The sequence below is a fragment of the Physella acuta genome, unplaced genomic scaffold (genome assembly GCF_028476545.2).
Source record: "Physella acuta isolate Inbredline_101_S28 unplaced genomic scaffold, ASM2847654v3 ptg000751l, whole genome shotgun sequence".
Taxonomy (NCBI): Eukaryota; Metazoa; Mollusca; class Gastropoda; family Physidae; genus Physella; species Physella acuta.
In genome coordinates this window covers 306,965-323,978 of record NW_026732269.1, presented here as the reverse complement: position 1 = coordinate 323,978, position 17,014 = coordinate 306,965, and the positions used below count along the sequence as shown (strand labels likewise).

At 32.6% G+C, this 17,014-nt stretch overlaps 1 protein-coding gene across 1 annotated transcript; it reads right to left on the bottom strand.

Moving 5' to 3' along the window:
- Window positions 1–1,462: 1,462 nt before the first annotated feature.
- Window positions 1,463–14,600, bottom strand: LOC131950308 (uncharacterized). Its single transcript, XM_059312413.1, has 11 exons — window positions 14,511–14,600; window positions 14,136–14,280; window positions 13,442–13,524; window positions 10,533–10,551; window positions 10,138–10,205; window positions 8,927–9,067; window positions 7,919–8,119; window positions 7,465–7,565; window positions 7,136–7,259; window positions 6,503–6,636; window positions 1,463–2,313 (listed from the first exon to the last, which is right to left on the bottom strand). Exons 1-11 carry the CDS (start codon window positions 14,598–14,600, stop codon window positions 1,542–1,544), a joined length of 1,878 nt encoding a protein of 625 aa, XP_059168396.1. The 3' UTR covers window positions 1,463–1,541.
- Window positions 14,601–17,014: the final 2,414 nt, after the last annotated feature.

Genomic DNA, 17,014 nt, shown 5'->3' with positions numbered 1-17,014 from the left:
TTTTATGGTCCTTTGGGCGTAATTAAATTAAGCTAATTACGGTCTCTAATTGCTAGTTTTTATGATTGCATCTGAAATTGTTAGGCGAAAGTAACCTGCATGCCAAATTTCAGATCTATAGAGCAATCAGAAGTGGGCTAATTTTCGATGTCAATTTTAACAACAAACACATCCACGCGAAGCTGAGTTAATAAAAACGTGTTAAATAAAAATATTACCGATCTTCTCTGAATCTACAAAAAGGCAAGTAATTCTTACAAATAAAAGTAAAAAAATATTTTTTTATAGAATTTTTCTATTACCAAGACTTATGTCAAAGATATGTACCAAGTCCAAAAGTAGATTTTTATCAAATTTTTCTATCAAGTCAAATATAATGTAGCATAGAATAAAAAACTTATAGGTAGGCCTATTTCTGCATATCATAAAAATAACGTATAACACATTCTGTTAGATGCGACACATGCTTAACGCAAAGCTATTAGTCCTATACATGTCAGTTTAAACTACTGCCAACTTTCTATGTAATTTCGTTATTTCATCAAATATTGGTTCTTGTTGATTATCGTCTGACCCCATAACGTCACTGTAGTTTGACAGAGGTATTCATCATAAAACTCTTCAGGCGCTATATTCTTGTGATACTTTTAAAACATAATAATTTTGACAGCGACATATAACTATAAAAACTAAAGAGATAAATAGAAATAAACCGGGAGTGATCTCCCCTAAACTTTCTCGAATATTCTTATATAAAATAACAGGGGATGGGAACTCGGGCTATAGACATGATTTTTAATCCATTTTAAATACTTAAAGTTTTAAAAATAGAATAAAATCTCGTAGACAAATTAATTGCACACCAAGTGAACGCCAAATAAAAAAGCGCATAATAGTGCGCAATATTATTAGTATTTTAAAAATTTACATTAGTTTTTTGAGAAATCGGAAGTAGCGTAAATTACTACTTCCGGTCAACGGAAATTACTCAAAATTTAACAGAAGGTAGAGAATTAGATCCTTTACTTACATGTGAAATTTCATTTATCTATCTGAAATAGTACTCAAGTTATAGGCTTTTGAAAAATTCAAATTAGGAAAAGTACCACTTCCGGTTATCGGAAATCGCTCAAAAGTTGATACGGATTTACGATTTTGATAAAATACTTATATATGAAATTTCATCAACCTAGCTGTAACGGTTCTCAAGTAATCGTGTTTACACACGGACAGACAGACAGACAGGCACACACACACACACAGACACACAGACATACGGACAAGATTGCAAAATTATGTTTTTCCGTATCAGTGAGATGCAAAACGTCGAGATTTGCAAAAATCTCGATTTTTTTTTTTTGCACGATTACAAGACTTTCTCTATACTTCGTATATACGAGAAAGTAAAAAGCTGTAATTAAGAATATTTTTAATCTAAATAGAACTAAGTGGATATCTTTTACAATAATTTTAATCTATTACTGTATGAAAGCAGCGAAACGTTTGCACTACATCTTGATAACATTTTTTGCAAGGTACAGTTATACTTGTGATAAACTATCGTCTTGGCTAAAAGAGTCCTGTTTGTCCGAGCTACTGAAATACGTTTGAAAGAGATAATCGTTAAGAACAGGATAATCTTCTGTAATAGATGTATTTGATGGAATTTCAATATAATTTTCTGAATCGCTTTCTATGGGTGGAGGGGGAAGTGATCTTCTAGCATTTTGAGGAACATCATAATTATCCTCCACGTTTGCATACAGGTTGCTGCGTCCATTTACTTTTGAGTTTTTCTTTAATTTTTTCTTTACAAAAGATTGAGCAGCTTTCTTAATATTTTTTAAAACTCCTGAAAAACTTTTTTTCAAGATGGGTACTTCATAAATGTTAGACACTGATCCGTATGGCTCCACATAATTTATACCATCGTAAACCTGTTCGATCAAAGAGGTATTACCATTGGACTGCTCAAACAGCAGATTATATGGGTTTACTCTTTCCAAAGAAGCTTGCATTACTTTTTCATATTCAAAAGGGTTTAAAACCGAATCAGCCAGGAAAGTTTCATTTGCAAAAATAATGGAATGTCTTGTTTCATTGTGTGCTGTAGACTCATAGTCATGATTTGAAAAATCAATCTCTGACGGATTTAAGATTGTAGGGTCTATGAAGTTTTCTTTAACATACACGCTAGTTTCTGAATAAATCGCACTAGTTGAAGGTTCAGATGCGTTTAAAATACTCTCGTGTAGAACACAATTTGACTTATGTTGTAGATCACTCATTTGTTGCTTTAGAAGTTTCAAACAGCTGAAATGTAATAGTATTTAATTAGTATAGAAATGTTCAAATATAATGTGATTTAGTTACATACGGATCATATTCAAATGTTTTTACGTAAAATTAACTTTACATTTTTACTTTCAACATCAAACTTAACAAATTGAAATTTTACAAATCTCGATGTTTTACAGTATATTTTATTGGGCCTTCCTAGCATGATGGAAGACCGGAACAGGAAGTAACAATAGATAAATACAAGGGACATCACTCAATAACAACATTATAAATATAACTTATACAAGAAGAGTGAGTTCCCCTGACCTCACAAATCTCAATATATTACATCTCTTTACCCTTAGTAAACACAACACATCTCTCAATCGAACAATCGACAGTATCTTAAAATCACCAATTATATTGTAACATGAACACTATGGTAGATTACATCCTTACAAACAATGCACAATATGTTACAACATAATTAAAATACAAAACAATGATTTCAAAGTCCTTTTGACCTTTAAAATCATAGGTCTAACTTATTTGGGACTTTGATTGTCCTGTTTGACCTTCTCAGTGGCTTTTGATTTGGTGACTCAAGATTCTGACCATATGGATTCTCTATCTCAGGAGGTCTAGGATTTAAATCATTAACTCCAGAATTTACATTTTCTGACTCCAGACAACTTGGTTCACTCATATCAACAGAACTTGGTTGTGGGACAAACTGAGTTGGTGTGAACTGTTCAGATTTGGTGGGATTGACAGATTCACACTTATTATCTGCACAAGTTATTTTTAACTGGTCTGCATGTCTACGGACAATAAGTCCATCATTTGTTTTTACTTTATAAGACACAGGTCCTGTACATTGAACAATTTGACCTGGTATCCATTTTTCCTTTCTCCCATAATTTCTTAGATACACATTCTCATTAACACCAAATTCTCTTTCAATGCATGTTTTGTCATGATTTAATGGAACTATTTTTGAATTGGCATCTGGAAGTATTATGCTGTTATTCAGATCCTTGACTGACATAGATTTCTTTGATTGATCAATTTTCTCAGGTAATCTGATAGTGCTTTCCTGGTAACCAAAAATACTGTTTAAAAGTACTATCCTGGACCATATTAATTTGCAACTGTGATCCAGTATTTGAAGTGGTGTATTAAATGGCAAAAATCTTTTTTTCTTTTGATGTTACCCTTTTAGTTTCTGTAAGTGCTAATGATGTTAGCAAAGTTGTTTGATGATCACATTTCTTCTTATTTAAAGCATTTGAAATTGCCATATCACCATAATCATTTATTAAGTTACAAATACTTTGTTTAGGCAACTCTGCCTGATAATGGACTGCATCTTCTCCATCTTTTATATTATCTTCACAAAGGTTTTTATTTCTTATTTTATATGGCTTTTGTTTTCTCAGGTTGAGGTCTGATACCTTGCTTGCTTAATATATAACCAAGAAAACTAATTTCTGTCAGCATGAATTGACATTTATCTTTGTTTATCTTTAAACCTTTTTCACCAACTATTTTCAAGACTTTATCAAGTGTTTTAAGATGTTCAGTGTCATTCTTACCAGTTATGTACACATTGTCAAAGTAAACACAAACATTTGGAATATCCTTAAAAATACTGTCCATGACAGCTTGGAAAATTCCAGGGCTAGATGATATGCCAAAACATAGTCTTTCATATTGGTAGAGTCCTTTATGTGTGTTTATTGTCGTATAGACTTTTGAATCTGGATGCAGTTCTAGTTGAGTGTAAGCATGACTAAAGTCTAATTCAGTGAATTTGTCTCCTCCTGCCAAATTCAAAGAAATTTCTTCAATGTTAGGAATAGGGTACCTATTTAGCTCTATTTGCTTATTCAGTGTAGCTTTATAGTCTCCACAAATTCTTACAGAACCATCCTTCTTTAACACTGGCACAATGGGCGTTGCCCAATCGGAATAGTCTACCTTCTTTATGATGCCATTAGATTCCAATCTACTTAGCTCATTTTCAATTTTATTCCTCATTGCATAAGGTGGAACTCTAGCTTTGCAGTATCTTGGATTTGTGTCTTTAATGCTTATCTTCACTGTTCTATCATTTAGTAATCCAGGATTACCAAAAACACATTTATTTTCAGATATAACTTTATCTATTGAAGTAAGACTAGATTCTCTTGCATTGTTCAATGAACATTTACTCTCCCAATTTAACTTAAGATCACTTAACCAGTTCCTACCTAGTAATGGTGGTCCATTTCCTTCAACCACAAGAAGAGGAAGTTTAACACTTTGACCATTATAACTTACATGAACCATACACTCTCCTATCACCGGAACATTGTCACCAGTGTATGTTGTTAGACACTTGTGACATGGTTGTAGAGGCACTGATCCTTCTGTGACAGCGTCAAAGTCCTTCTTTGTGATGACTGTTAGAGATGCTCCAGTGTCAAGTTGGAAGCTGATGCTCTTACCGTTGATATAAACTAGTACATTGATGGGAGCATGACTTATTGATTTCACAGAGAATAGGTTGAAATCCGGCTGCGAATCAGTTTGAGCATTTTCACAGGTAGAGTGGTTCATTGGTTGGGTTAGGTAGTCTTGGTGAGAGTTAACATAGTGCTGCCTTTGGTTGCGGTACTGTCTTGACTGGCTAGATTTAGCAACAGACGAAGACTTTGCAAAGCAGGCCTTGGCAATGTGACCTTCCCTACTGCACTTATAAAAAGTTGCTGATTTGAACTTGCATTGATGAGATGCATGGGGACCTTTGCATCGATGACATTTTTGATAATTATTACTAGATTTAGATCTAGGCTTTGAACGTGCAGGCTGTTTAGCATAAGTTGAAATGCTCTGATGGGGTTGGTGTTTGTTGACTAACCTGCTGTTTACTGCATGGATCTCTGAAGGCGTTAGAGATTTCGCCGCCTCGGATGACTGCTGGAATGAAGCTGCTAGTTGTATTGCTTTTTCCAATGTGAGATCTGACTCGAGAAGCAACTTTCTTTGAACATCAGCGCTGTTTACACCTGTCACAAACTTTTCACATAGTCTGTCAGACAGCGTGTCTCAGAATTCACAAAATTCACTTAGATGACGTAAAGCAGCAACATATTCTGATATTGACTCGTTTGGTTGACGAGTCCTACCGTCAAATCTAGCTCTACATAGAAACTTTGATGGGGTAGGCGCATGGTGGTCTGTTAGCAATTTGCTCAGCTCGTTAAAGCTCTTGGTAGTTAGACTAGCTGGTGCGCATAAGTCCTTTAGTAGCCTAAATTGTTGAGGCCCTATGACTGTTAACAAAACAGCTCTCTTTTTGGCTTCTATCGTCACGTTGTTTGCTTCAAGGTAAAAGCTTAACCTATCTAGATAATCATGAATGATTTCATCATTCGAATCAAATTCTTTTATTTGGCCATACAGCGCCATTATTCTAGAAATACTTAGCCAATATGCTCTAGCAAACCTCTTTTTGAGTAAGTAGGTGCTCTTTCTAGTGGATCATTTATCCTTGTCGCCAATTGAGGTAGATTGGAGTGGTTCTATTATAACACACTGACGAGAAGCCATACTGTTTGTATATAGATTTTATTGGGCCTTCGGCTACATGATGGAAGACCGGAACAGGAAGTAACAATAGATAAATACAAGGGACATCACTCAATAACAACATTATAAATATAACTTATACAAGAAGAGTGAGTTCCCCTGACCTCACAAATCCCAATTACAATTTCTTTATATTCTAAAATCGGAAGATGACATCATTAGTTGTGTGTACTTTTCTTAGTGTCATTGAAAATCGCGTTCTTGTCACAACTATAAACACTTTTCCGATTGCATAATTAAAATTGTTTTTCTACATTTCAATAAGCGTTTATTTTTTATCTTTCTTCTTTAAATAACATTTTGTTTATACATCTAAAACAACTACTATATTATTTTCAACAAAAGTTCGTATCAAGTTCTCCATATATCGCTGAAGATACTGATGTAATACCCTGTGAAAATATTTTGCGGACAGAGAGAGAGATGGAGAGAGAGAGAGAGAGAGAGAGAGAGAGAGAGAGAGAGAGAGAGAGAGAGAGAGAGAAGTGCGCACATGGGCTTTTATATATTAGGATAAGAATATACATGAAAGTGTAGGGGAGATCACTCTCTCTTTATTATTGCATGTATTTTTAGGTCATTTACTTACCCTATAAAGTAATTTATTTTAGGTCTTTTTGTGGGGTCACATAATATGCAATTTTGAAAAAGGTCTACTAGTATTTTAGGTAGGTCTATCAATGAGGAAACACTTCTTGTGACATTTGTGTTATCTATCCAGTTCTGAAATAAAAAAAAACTGTAAGGAGAATGGCTTGGTTTAATAGAATGGAGCTAATACTGGAATCAAATACTGGAGTTAAATTTTGTAGTTGAATTATATAGGCAAATACTGGAGTTAAATACAAAAGTTTAATACTGGAGTTAAATACTGGGGTAAAATACTGGAGCTAAATACTGGAGCTAAATAGTAAAGTTAAACACGGTAGTTAAACGCTGGAGTTAAATGTCGGAGCTAAATACTGGAGCTAAATAAGGGAATTAAACACTGGAGTTAAACATTGTAGCTGAATACTATAGGTAAATACTTGAGCTAATTACTGGAGTTAAATACTGGAGCTAAACAACGGAGTTGAACACAGGAGCTGAATACTGCAGTTTATTGTACTACAATAAATATGATGTCTTTAATTGGAAATCACTTTTAAGCAACCATTCAATTATTATGTAGTTGTAGTGTTAACATTGCAAAACTAAAAGTGTTTACAATTAAAAATGTTACTTGTGTTTGCTCTTTCTTCGCTATTTCCGTACAGCGGTGGTAGAGCTGGAAACAAAATTGTCCCAACGAATATATATCACTTTCTTTGGTAAATCTTTTACTTTCAGTCACTTCAGGTGCATACCTGTGTAAAAACATAAAATGCATAAAATTTCTGTCATCTTCAGATTCGCATAAACGAGTCCCTGTAGAACATGTCTGCTAGTAAAACACATGTATTTAAAATATAATCAAGTTGAATGAAAATGTAATACTTTACCTTTGAACTTCTAACTATTTGTAAAGGCAAGTATAACCTTATTTAAAAAATGATATAACTATGTTGTTACCTTTCTGAAGAGTTACTATCATCATACAAAACATCAAACATCGTACTTGCAACGCCACCATTTGGTATGGCACTGAAGTAAGCTAAAGAAACTGGGTGGACCTATTTAAAGCATTAAGAAGACAAATTATATTCACTATTACATTATTCTATATACCAACATAGAGCTCATATAGAGCTTATAGCAAAGATTTGTTTATTATATAGCCTTATATATATATAATTATATATATATATAATTATATATATATATATATATATATATATATATATATATATATATATATATATATAATTATATATATATATATATATATATATATATAATTATATATATATATATATATATATATATATATATATATATATATATATATATACATAATTATCTTAAGTGGAATTAAAAACTTTTTCGATTTTTTAAAAATATTGCACATAATATTGCAAATAATTACCATTATGCCGTCTCTCGATTGTGAAATAAAGATATTTGAGACTTCTAATACCCCAATAACACATGCATTATCGTGTATCGTTTTCAACATATTGGCAACCTCTTTAACTATTTCAACATAGGCGGAAATCGACCCATCAATATCTTTTTTCTCTAAAAGATCATCGAGGCTATGTTTACATGATGAAGGCAGATGAATGTCCTGTCAAAAAAATTGCAAAATAAATCTTAGTAAATACATAGGCACACACACATCAAGATAATATTCTTAAGGTTTTTAAATCGAATAGGAAATTGCGTAAAATTCTACTTTCGAAAATCGGAAATCAATCAAAATTTAAAATGAACTGGAACTGGTGAATAAGATTTTATTTTAATGTTTGAAATTTCTTCAAGATAACAGAAAAAGGTACAAAAATTATCGGTGTTTTAGAAACCAGAAATAGAGTTATGTACTACATAGTTATGTACCATTCCGAAGTGCGCTATAAAATTAAAAGTATAAGCTCTTTTTCTTGTATATGAAATTTCTTCTACCTAATCGAAACAGAATTTAAGATTTCGTATTCCCACTAAAGTAAAGTATTACTTCTGGCTAACGGAAATCATTCAAATAAGGAAAGAAATTTACAATACAATAAATTACTTATAGGTGAGAATGTGTCCGTCTAAATAAAACAGTACTCAATTTAAGTAATTAGAAGTAGTGTAAGAAACACCCCCGTTTACCTGAAATCGCTCAAAAGTCTATAGAAAACTAAAAAATTGATAAAATACTTATATATTTTGACACCCGTCAAATATAGAATCGGATGTGCTACCCACCATTAGAGCCTACAAAAGCTGCAGACTTTATAGGATTGTTGTGTTTCTTCAATTGCTCTACAATAAATGCACATTAATTGATACATCGCTGACTGCACCAGTCTAAAACATGTTTCGAAGGGAAAATTTGTTTTTCCTTTCGGAGGATTTAAATTTTCTGTTATTTATTAAATGAAATACTTACAATGAATTCATCTTTTCCATCTGTGATTACAAATACATAAACTTGTGGCAAAATTTTCCTCATGCTGTCACTCTTAATTGTTTTAAGCGTACAAGAAGATATGCGATGGTTCATCTTCTGTCTTACAAATACGTTCTTATTCTACAACAAAGAAGAACTTTCACATACTTAAATTAATTTTCAAAGAAACATCACAATAGTTAGGTTCTATCCATATATTCTTCTTAATTGTTATAACATTTAACTTTAAAAATTGATTATTTCAACGCTCCAAACGCAGTCAGTATGCTGTATATTGCAGAAAATTAACGTTCAAAACAATATTAGGGGCTTGCATTTGAATGATTTGTTTTAGACATTTTAATTTAAGCATATGATTTCATTTACATTCAAGTCATAAATGTTATAAGAATACATAATATAAACTTGCTCGCTAGTGATTTTTAATTAAGTCTCATTTTTACCATCTATTTCACTGATACTATGTAAAACACTATAAAAAATCACTTAAATTTAACTTATACTCTGCGAAACAATGTAAATTAACTTAACATTTAACTGATACTATGTGAAAGAATGTAAATGAACTTAAAATTCAACTGATACTAAGTGATACAATGTAAATTAACTTATTATTTAACGTATACTATGTGAAAGAATGTAAATGAACTTAAAATTCAACTGATACTAAGTGAAACAATGTAAATTAACTTATTATTTAACGTATACTGGCCCCAGCCCACCCCACTCAGGGAAAAATTATATGGGGCACTTGACAAACTGGAGACCACAGTCCGGTTTGTCCACGAAGTTGGACTTGTTGTCTGAATCCTCCACCATATTCAAAATTAAGAACGAAGAAGAAGAAGAAGAAGAACGTATACTATGTGAAAAAATGTAAAATTCAACTGATACTAAGTGAAACAATGTAAATTAACTTATTATTTAACGTATACTATGTGAAATAATGTAAACGAAGTTAACATTAAACTGATACAATGTGAAACGATGTTGTAGCCTTGATCTTCAACGACACAGTCCCTTGTTAAATACTGTTGTCTGAGTTAAAACACAAAACAACAGCCATGAAGTAACTTAGGGTGATTTAAATTGCACTGATTTTTCTGTGCAAAGATAGCAATTTGTCATGGTTCCCAAACAAAATTAACGCATTCTATAGCAAAATCTATCTTAAATGTCTTAAAACTTACCATTGTAAACAACCACATGTTATTACTCATTTCTTTTAGCAGTTCGATTTGAAATGGCTTAACATAATCTGAAAAAGGTTATACAAATCTTTACTTTGGAATACTAAAACCAAGGTATGTCAGAGGTCTAGACACGAGTTAAAGCCCTACACCCCCATAGAACACCCCCTCCAACGCCAATTTTATTACAATAAAATAAAGCTATTAGCTAATACCTGCTAATGGAACTATTTATTTTAGAATTGTGAATGTCATATAACAAAATAATTTAGATCCTAATAGTCTTGATGTGCAGATGCATGCTATTTAGTAAAAAGATGTTTTAATCAGAGTTAAAATTATACGTTAAATGTAACAAGAAGTATTAATTTCTTTTATAATTATTTAATACTCACTTTTGAGTTGTAGCGTTCCCTGAAAAAAAAGTAGTAAAAACAGTGTTTTTGTTTTATATTAAAGATCTCTTAACAAAAGAAAATCTATATATATAAAGCAATGTGGTCAAGTGCCCTACAGGGCACTTCCCGGCGCCGCAGGCGCGTCAAATTTGGCACGATGGTGCCTTGGGCGATAGAACACAAGTGCCGGTGACGGTTGGCCGAAAAGTCGACGGAGAGGGGGTCAAAACTGACCTCGACTGACCGGCTCCTTATATGGGCTATATTACGAAAACAATTTTCCCCGTGAAATTTTGTGAGGTAGTAGGAGAATGCCTTGGGGTGTCACAAAAATCTCGCCATGTCCGTGAAAATTCGGTAAATGGGTCAAAACTGACCAGCGTCTTTGTATTTTATGGGAAAAACAGAGGGTGATTTCAAAACGGATTTTAGGGCACTTACCGTCTTTACATCTGTCTAATTTTTTGCATGCTCTTATGTAAATGGCTTGACCTTTAGGGAAAACTGTCGGTTTCACTCAAAGCCTTCGTTGAGGGCTAAAAAGTGACCGCGAGTGAAATTCTCTTTATATGAGCTCTATTACGAATTTTTTTTTCTCCAACGACCCCCCTTGAAATTTTGTGAGGTAGCAGGAGAACACCTAGGGATATCACAAAAAACTCGGCATATCTGGGAAAACTTAGTAAATGGGTCAAAACTGGAGGGTAAAAAAAAAACTTTATTCCCGTCGGAAAAAGCCATTGTAGTCGTTAAATATGTTCATATATCGTATTTTCTTATATAAGCATAGTATCTGTTTGTTTAAATTGTAAACAAAGACATACGTCATTCGGTCCATTTTCAAGGGAGGTAACCTTTTTAAATAATTATTTTTCAAATAATTGTATACTATTTTAAACAGAAAAAGAAAACGACAAAGTATATCATTCGTTATAGAAAAATAAGTTGTTAATTATGCTACGTATCATAATTAAATATTAATTTTAAAAATCAATATAATATAAATTATGAGATATACTGTTCATGAAAACTCTGTAGTGCTAATTCCATTTTATTTATAAATTGCGTACTTTCAAACAACCTGCTTCTCACTCTTATTTTGTAACATATAAGTGTGTTGAGAGGGGGGGGGGGCTAGCTGACATTACTGCATATATCATGCATGTTTATATGTATGTATGTATGTATGTATGTATGTATGTATGTATGTATGTATGTATGTATGTATGTATGTATGTTTGCATGTATGTATGTTTGTGTGTGTGTGTGTGTGTGTATATATATATATATACATATATATATATACATACATATATATATATATATATATACATATATATATATATACATATATATATATATACAGATATATATATATATATACATATTATATATATATATATATATATTTATATATGTATATATATATATATATATATATATATATATATATATATATGTATGTTTATATATATATATATATATATATATATATATATATATATATATATATATATATATATATATATATTATATATATATGTATGTATATATATATATATATATATTTATATATATATATATATATATATAGTATCTATTATGTTTACAACACTGAGAACTGACCACGGATCTTAGTAGAAGACACATAATTGTTCTTTAGAGCTGATATTGAACAACAAATATTCTCTTCTTGTTTGGTCTAGTAACTAGACTCTAGTTAATTGTGAACAAACGGAAAGGGGAAAATATTGTGGTAATTGTTTTTTACTTTCTCGTATATACGAAGTATAGAGAAAGTCTTGTAATTGTGCAAAAAAAAAGAGATTTTTACAAATCTCGACGTTTTACACCTCACTGATACGGAAAAACATAATTTTGCAATCTTGTCCGTATGTCTGTGTGTCTGTGTGTGTGACTGTGTGTCTCTGTGTCTCTGTGTGAGCACGATAACTTGAGTACCGTTATAGCTAAGTTGATGAAATTTCATATATAATTATTTTATCGAAATCGTAGATCCATGTCAACTTTTGAGCGATTTCCGATCAACGAAAGTGGTACTTTTTCTACTTTGAATTTTTCAAAAGCCTATAACTTGAGTACTATTTTAGATAGATAAATGAAATTTCACATGTAAGTAAAATATCTAATTCTCGACCTTCTGTCAAATTTTGAGTAATTTACGCTATTTCCGATTTCTCAAAAAAACGCATGTAAATTTATAAAGTACTAATAATATTGCGCTCCAAGACTATTATGCACATCATTATTTTGCGTTCACTTGGTGCGAAATTCTTTTTTCTACAATATTTTATTCTATTTTAAAAAGTGTAAGTATTTGAAATGAATTAAAAATTATGACTATATCCCGAGTTCCCATCCCCTGATGTTTTATATAAGAATATTCGAGAAAGTTTAGAGGAGATCACTCCCGGTTTATTTAAACTAATGTGTCATTTATTTTTATATCTCTACAATATCCAAATTCTAAAAAGCAGAAAATAAAAGAAGCACTAAAACTTTTTAAAAATGCAAGTTTTTTAAGTTCACAAAATGTAGATAGGAATTTACAGTGTAGTCTAACCAGAGGCGTAGCGATGGGGGGGGGGGGGGCAGGGGGGTACATATGTCCCCGGGGGCGCCAAAATGGGTTGTAAAAACAAATTATAATGTCATTTTAGCTGCAGTTTGAGGGGGGTGCAAATCGAAAGTTTGATGGGGGGGGGGGGGGGGGGGGGTTTGCAAATTGAAAATTTCCACCCGATGGGGGCGCCAAATTGAAAGTTTGTCCCCTGACGCCGGGAAGGGTCGCTACGCCTCTGAGTCTAACATATAGGAGGTAAAGAGCACAAATCGTGTTGATGTTTTAATCGGCTCTATTATTTTGTTTAATTATGGCAACCCACCTTTTTGTATCCAAGAGATGGCATGTATTTTTCATCATTTAAATCTGGGAAACTGACCCTTGCCGTAGCATTGTTTTCACCTTCTGCATTAAAAATAGATTCAATAGAGTTCACACATCGTTATCAAGCGTCTGACTGATTTCTTTAAATATGCTATTAAAATCTGCTTGGGTGTAGATATGTCCGGTTATTTGAAAGAAATAAGAAAATAAGTCACATATGGTCGGACGGCTTGGCCTAGCGGTAAAGAGCTAGACTGCTAAACTAGAAGTCTTGAGTTCTAATCCCTGAGTTGACCCACCCCTGATGGGTACCTTACTCACGTTAGGGACAATACGGCGGCTGGTCATATTCGGACCACACTATCCCTTCATATGCCGAGCTAATCTGCCCCATGTGTTTTCGACACGAACGCGAAAAAGATAGGTAAGTCAACAATTAATAAAAGTTAAAACATAATAAACTGTTGTATTTTTTTGCTAATATGATAAGTGTAAAGAATAGAAAGACAAAAAAATACCAAGTTCTAAGATGCCGTAGTATAGTATTAAATCTGTAGGTGTAACGACTTTTAAATTAAAACATAATCTTACATATTCCTTACCTTTAGAAATGTTTATTGCATAAGCCTTAATGAAAACACGGGGACTGACGAAAATAAAGTTATCTAGCATTAAAAAATTGCATAGCTTACCAAGCAAGATACGACTGTGCTCAGAGATAATCTCCGCTAGACTTGCTCTTTCATCCGGATTTTTTTGAGTACATTTTCTGATGAGCGCATTGCTGGAGTCATCTATACAACTTTCTTGAGATGTTGATAAATCATTTTCTCTAAGCTAAGATTTTAATTAAAAATATTCAAAGCTTAACATATTTTAACATTTTTTAAAGTTAAGTAGCCTGTTATAAATCTTATCTTATTATTTGTAACTGCTAAAAAAAAAACTCTAATGGCTATATTAATGTTTGTTAAAGAGCCATGAAATATTGCGATTAATATTACTCGTAGGCACTTAAAATGATTGACCAACTAATGTGAAATGTATAATCTTCTAAAACCACTGACTTTTTCTATAAAAGTTTCATCATCAGCACACTCAACAGAATATGGTAAGACACCATGAGTTTTAATCTCTACAAAAAGGATCCCTATCATATATACGTCTGAATTGTATGAGACTTTACGTTCAAATATGGTTTCTGGAGGGCTCCATCTTAAGGGAATAAGTTGTTCTGCGTCTGATTTGTCTATAAAATTGAAATTTTTATAAAATTAGTTTCATGTCTAAAGAAAACTGACATAGATAGATCTAGATAGCTTTAATATAACGTGAACGAAAATATTCATCCATCCTTACACGCATCAATCAATCGAATTGTCAATGCGTCTATCCGTCCATGAGTCCATCCGTCCGTCCGTCCCTCCATATATCCATCTGTCTATCCATCTATCAACAATCCATATGTATGTATATATATATATATATATATATATATATATATATATATATATATATATATATATATATATATATATATATATATATATATATATATAAACGAGAAAAATTTTTCCAGTTAACATTGCCCTAATGTGAAATCGCTCGTATCTCATAGCGATTTTCTGCATTGAAATTAATTGAAATTCCGTTAATCCACCCCCCTACAAAATTTTAACTCAGATGTTTTTGTGACGTAGTTAAAAAGAAAAAAAATGTGTGTTTATACATGGCAAATATTATTTAATTACATCCTAATATATTAATGCCCGTGTGCGCACATCTCTCTCTCTCTCTCTCTCTCTCTCTCAGTCTGCTACATATTTTCCGAAGCTATTAGATCAGAAATGTCAGCAATATATGAGAACTTAAAAATACGGACTTTTGCTGAAAATAGTATGTTGGATATACTAAATGTATAAACTAATTTTTGTTTAAAGAAGGAAAGTAAAATTAAAGGGATATTCGAATGTCGAAACACATTTTTAATTATATGACGTCACATAAAACATGTAGAAAAATATCCTTATGAAACAACTAGCCGTCCCGGCCAGGCCCTGCTCTGGCTTCTGTGAAAAACCTTTCTGTTAAAGACCATTACCTGTGTGTTTAGTAATCATCATAAACCCGGCATTGCACACCCAAACCAAAACCAAAACAACAAAACGCAAACATAACGCTAACACAATTACAAATACAAACGAAAACAAAAACCTAACAACTAACCCAACCACAAACACCAATACGAACACAAAGAAAAACAAACGAAAAAGCAAACGAAAACAAACCAAATCCGAATGCAAAACCAACCACAAACCCAAAGAAAAAAACACAAACGAAAAAACAAACGAAACCAAACCAAATACAAACGCAAAACCAACCACAAACACAAATACAAACACAAACGCAAAGAAGATAAAACACAAACGAAAACGAAAAAAGAAAGAACAAAAACGAACCAAATCAAAACGCAACCACTAACGCAAACCCAACCTAAACACAAAGAAAACACTAACGCGAACATAAACGCACAGTGCTCAGAGTCTAGCCCGGGGCGGAATCGCCTGTTTCAGCCTAATAAACGACTATAGTACCCCAACTTATTCATAGTCTTTTGCACTCACTTTAATGAACGTAGGCGCGAAACCGAACACGGGAGGCCCGGGACCCCAAATAGCACCCTGTCTGGGCGCCAGAGGACGCACCATGACGTCACCGCCTGATTGAACTTAGTAAACGACTATAGTACATGACTTATTCATAGTCTTTTGAACTCACGCAAACGTATATACCATAGCGTACACCGGAAGGCCCGGGGCGCCAAATAGCACCCTGTCGGGGTGCCGGAGGACGCCCGGATTTGATTCACTTAAAGACTATAGTAACCTTTCTTACCCATAGTCTATCGCACTGTTAAAAACAAAATTATGCAGCATAGCGCTCACATGATAGCCCAGGGTGCCAAATCGAACCGTGCAAGGGCGCCGGCGGACGCGCCTGTTTCAATTTAGTGAACAAAAATGATAATACTCCAAGCTTATCCGTAAATGGAAAGAAATAAACATATAGGATTTGTAGGACCTGGCTTATTAAATGTTATTGATTTAAAAAAAAAAATATTGAACAGTATGTTCAGTGTATAGAATAAATAAAAGGCAGTGTTAAAAATACCTAACGACATTGCACTTAATCAATCCCCGCTAATTATGTAATTATTTTTTTTTCTTAACACCAAAAACAAAGTAATAAAATGTAAATTCTTTTTTCTTAAGAATTTTTTTTATTAAAGGGAAATAACTGTGCAGTCAATACATTTCCGACACAATTTTAGAAATTTTATAAACGTCGATACACTTTTTAAAAATTTTATGTCGTGTTCATAATTAAAAATTATTTTTCTAAGTAAATAGAATGAAAATTGTTTTTAAAGACTTTCAATGGTAATTTTTTGTCTCGTACATTTAGACTATGAGCACGATAAAAAATCTAACACTTAAATCCATAGAATTGTCAACGACAAACTTTTTTGCCACACGTTACAGAACTGAGCTTTATATATTAGACTAGCCGT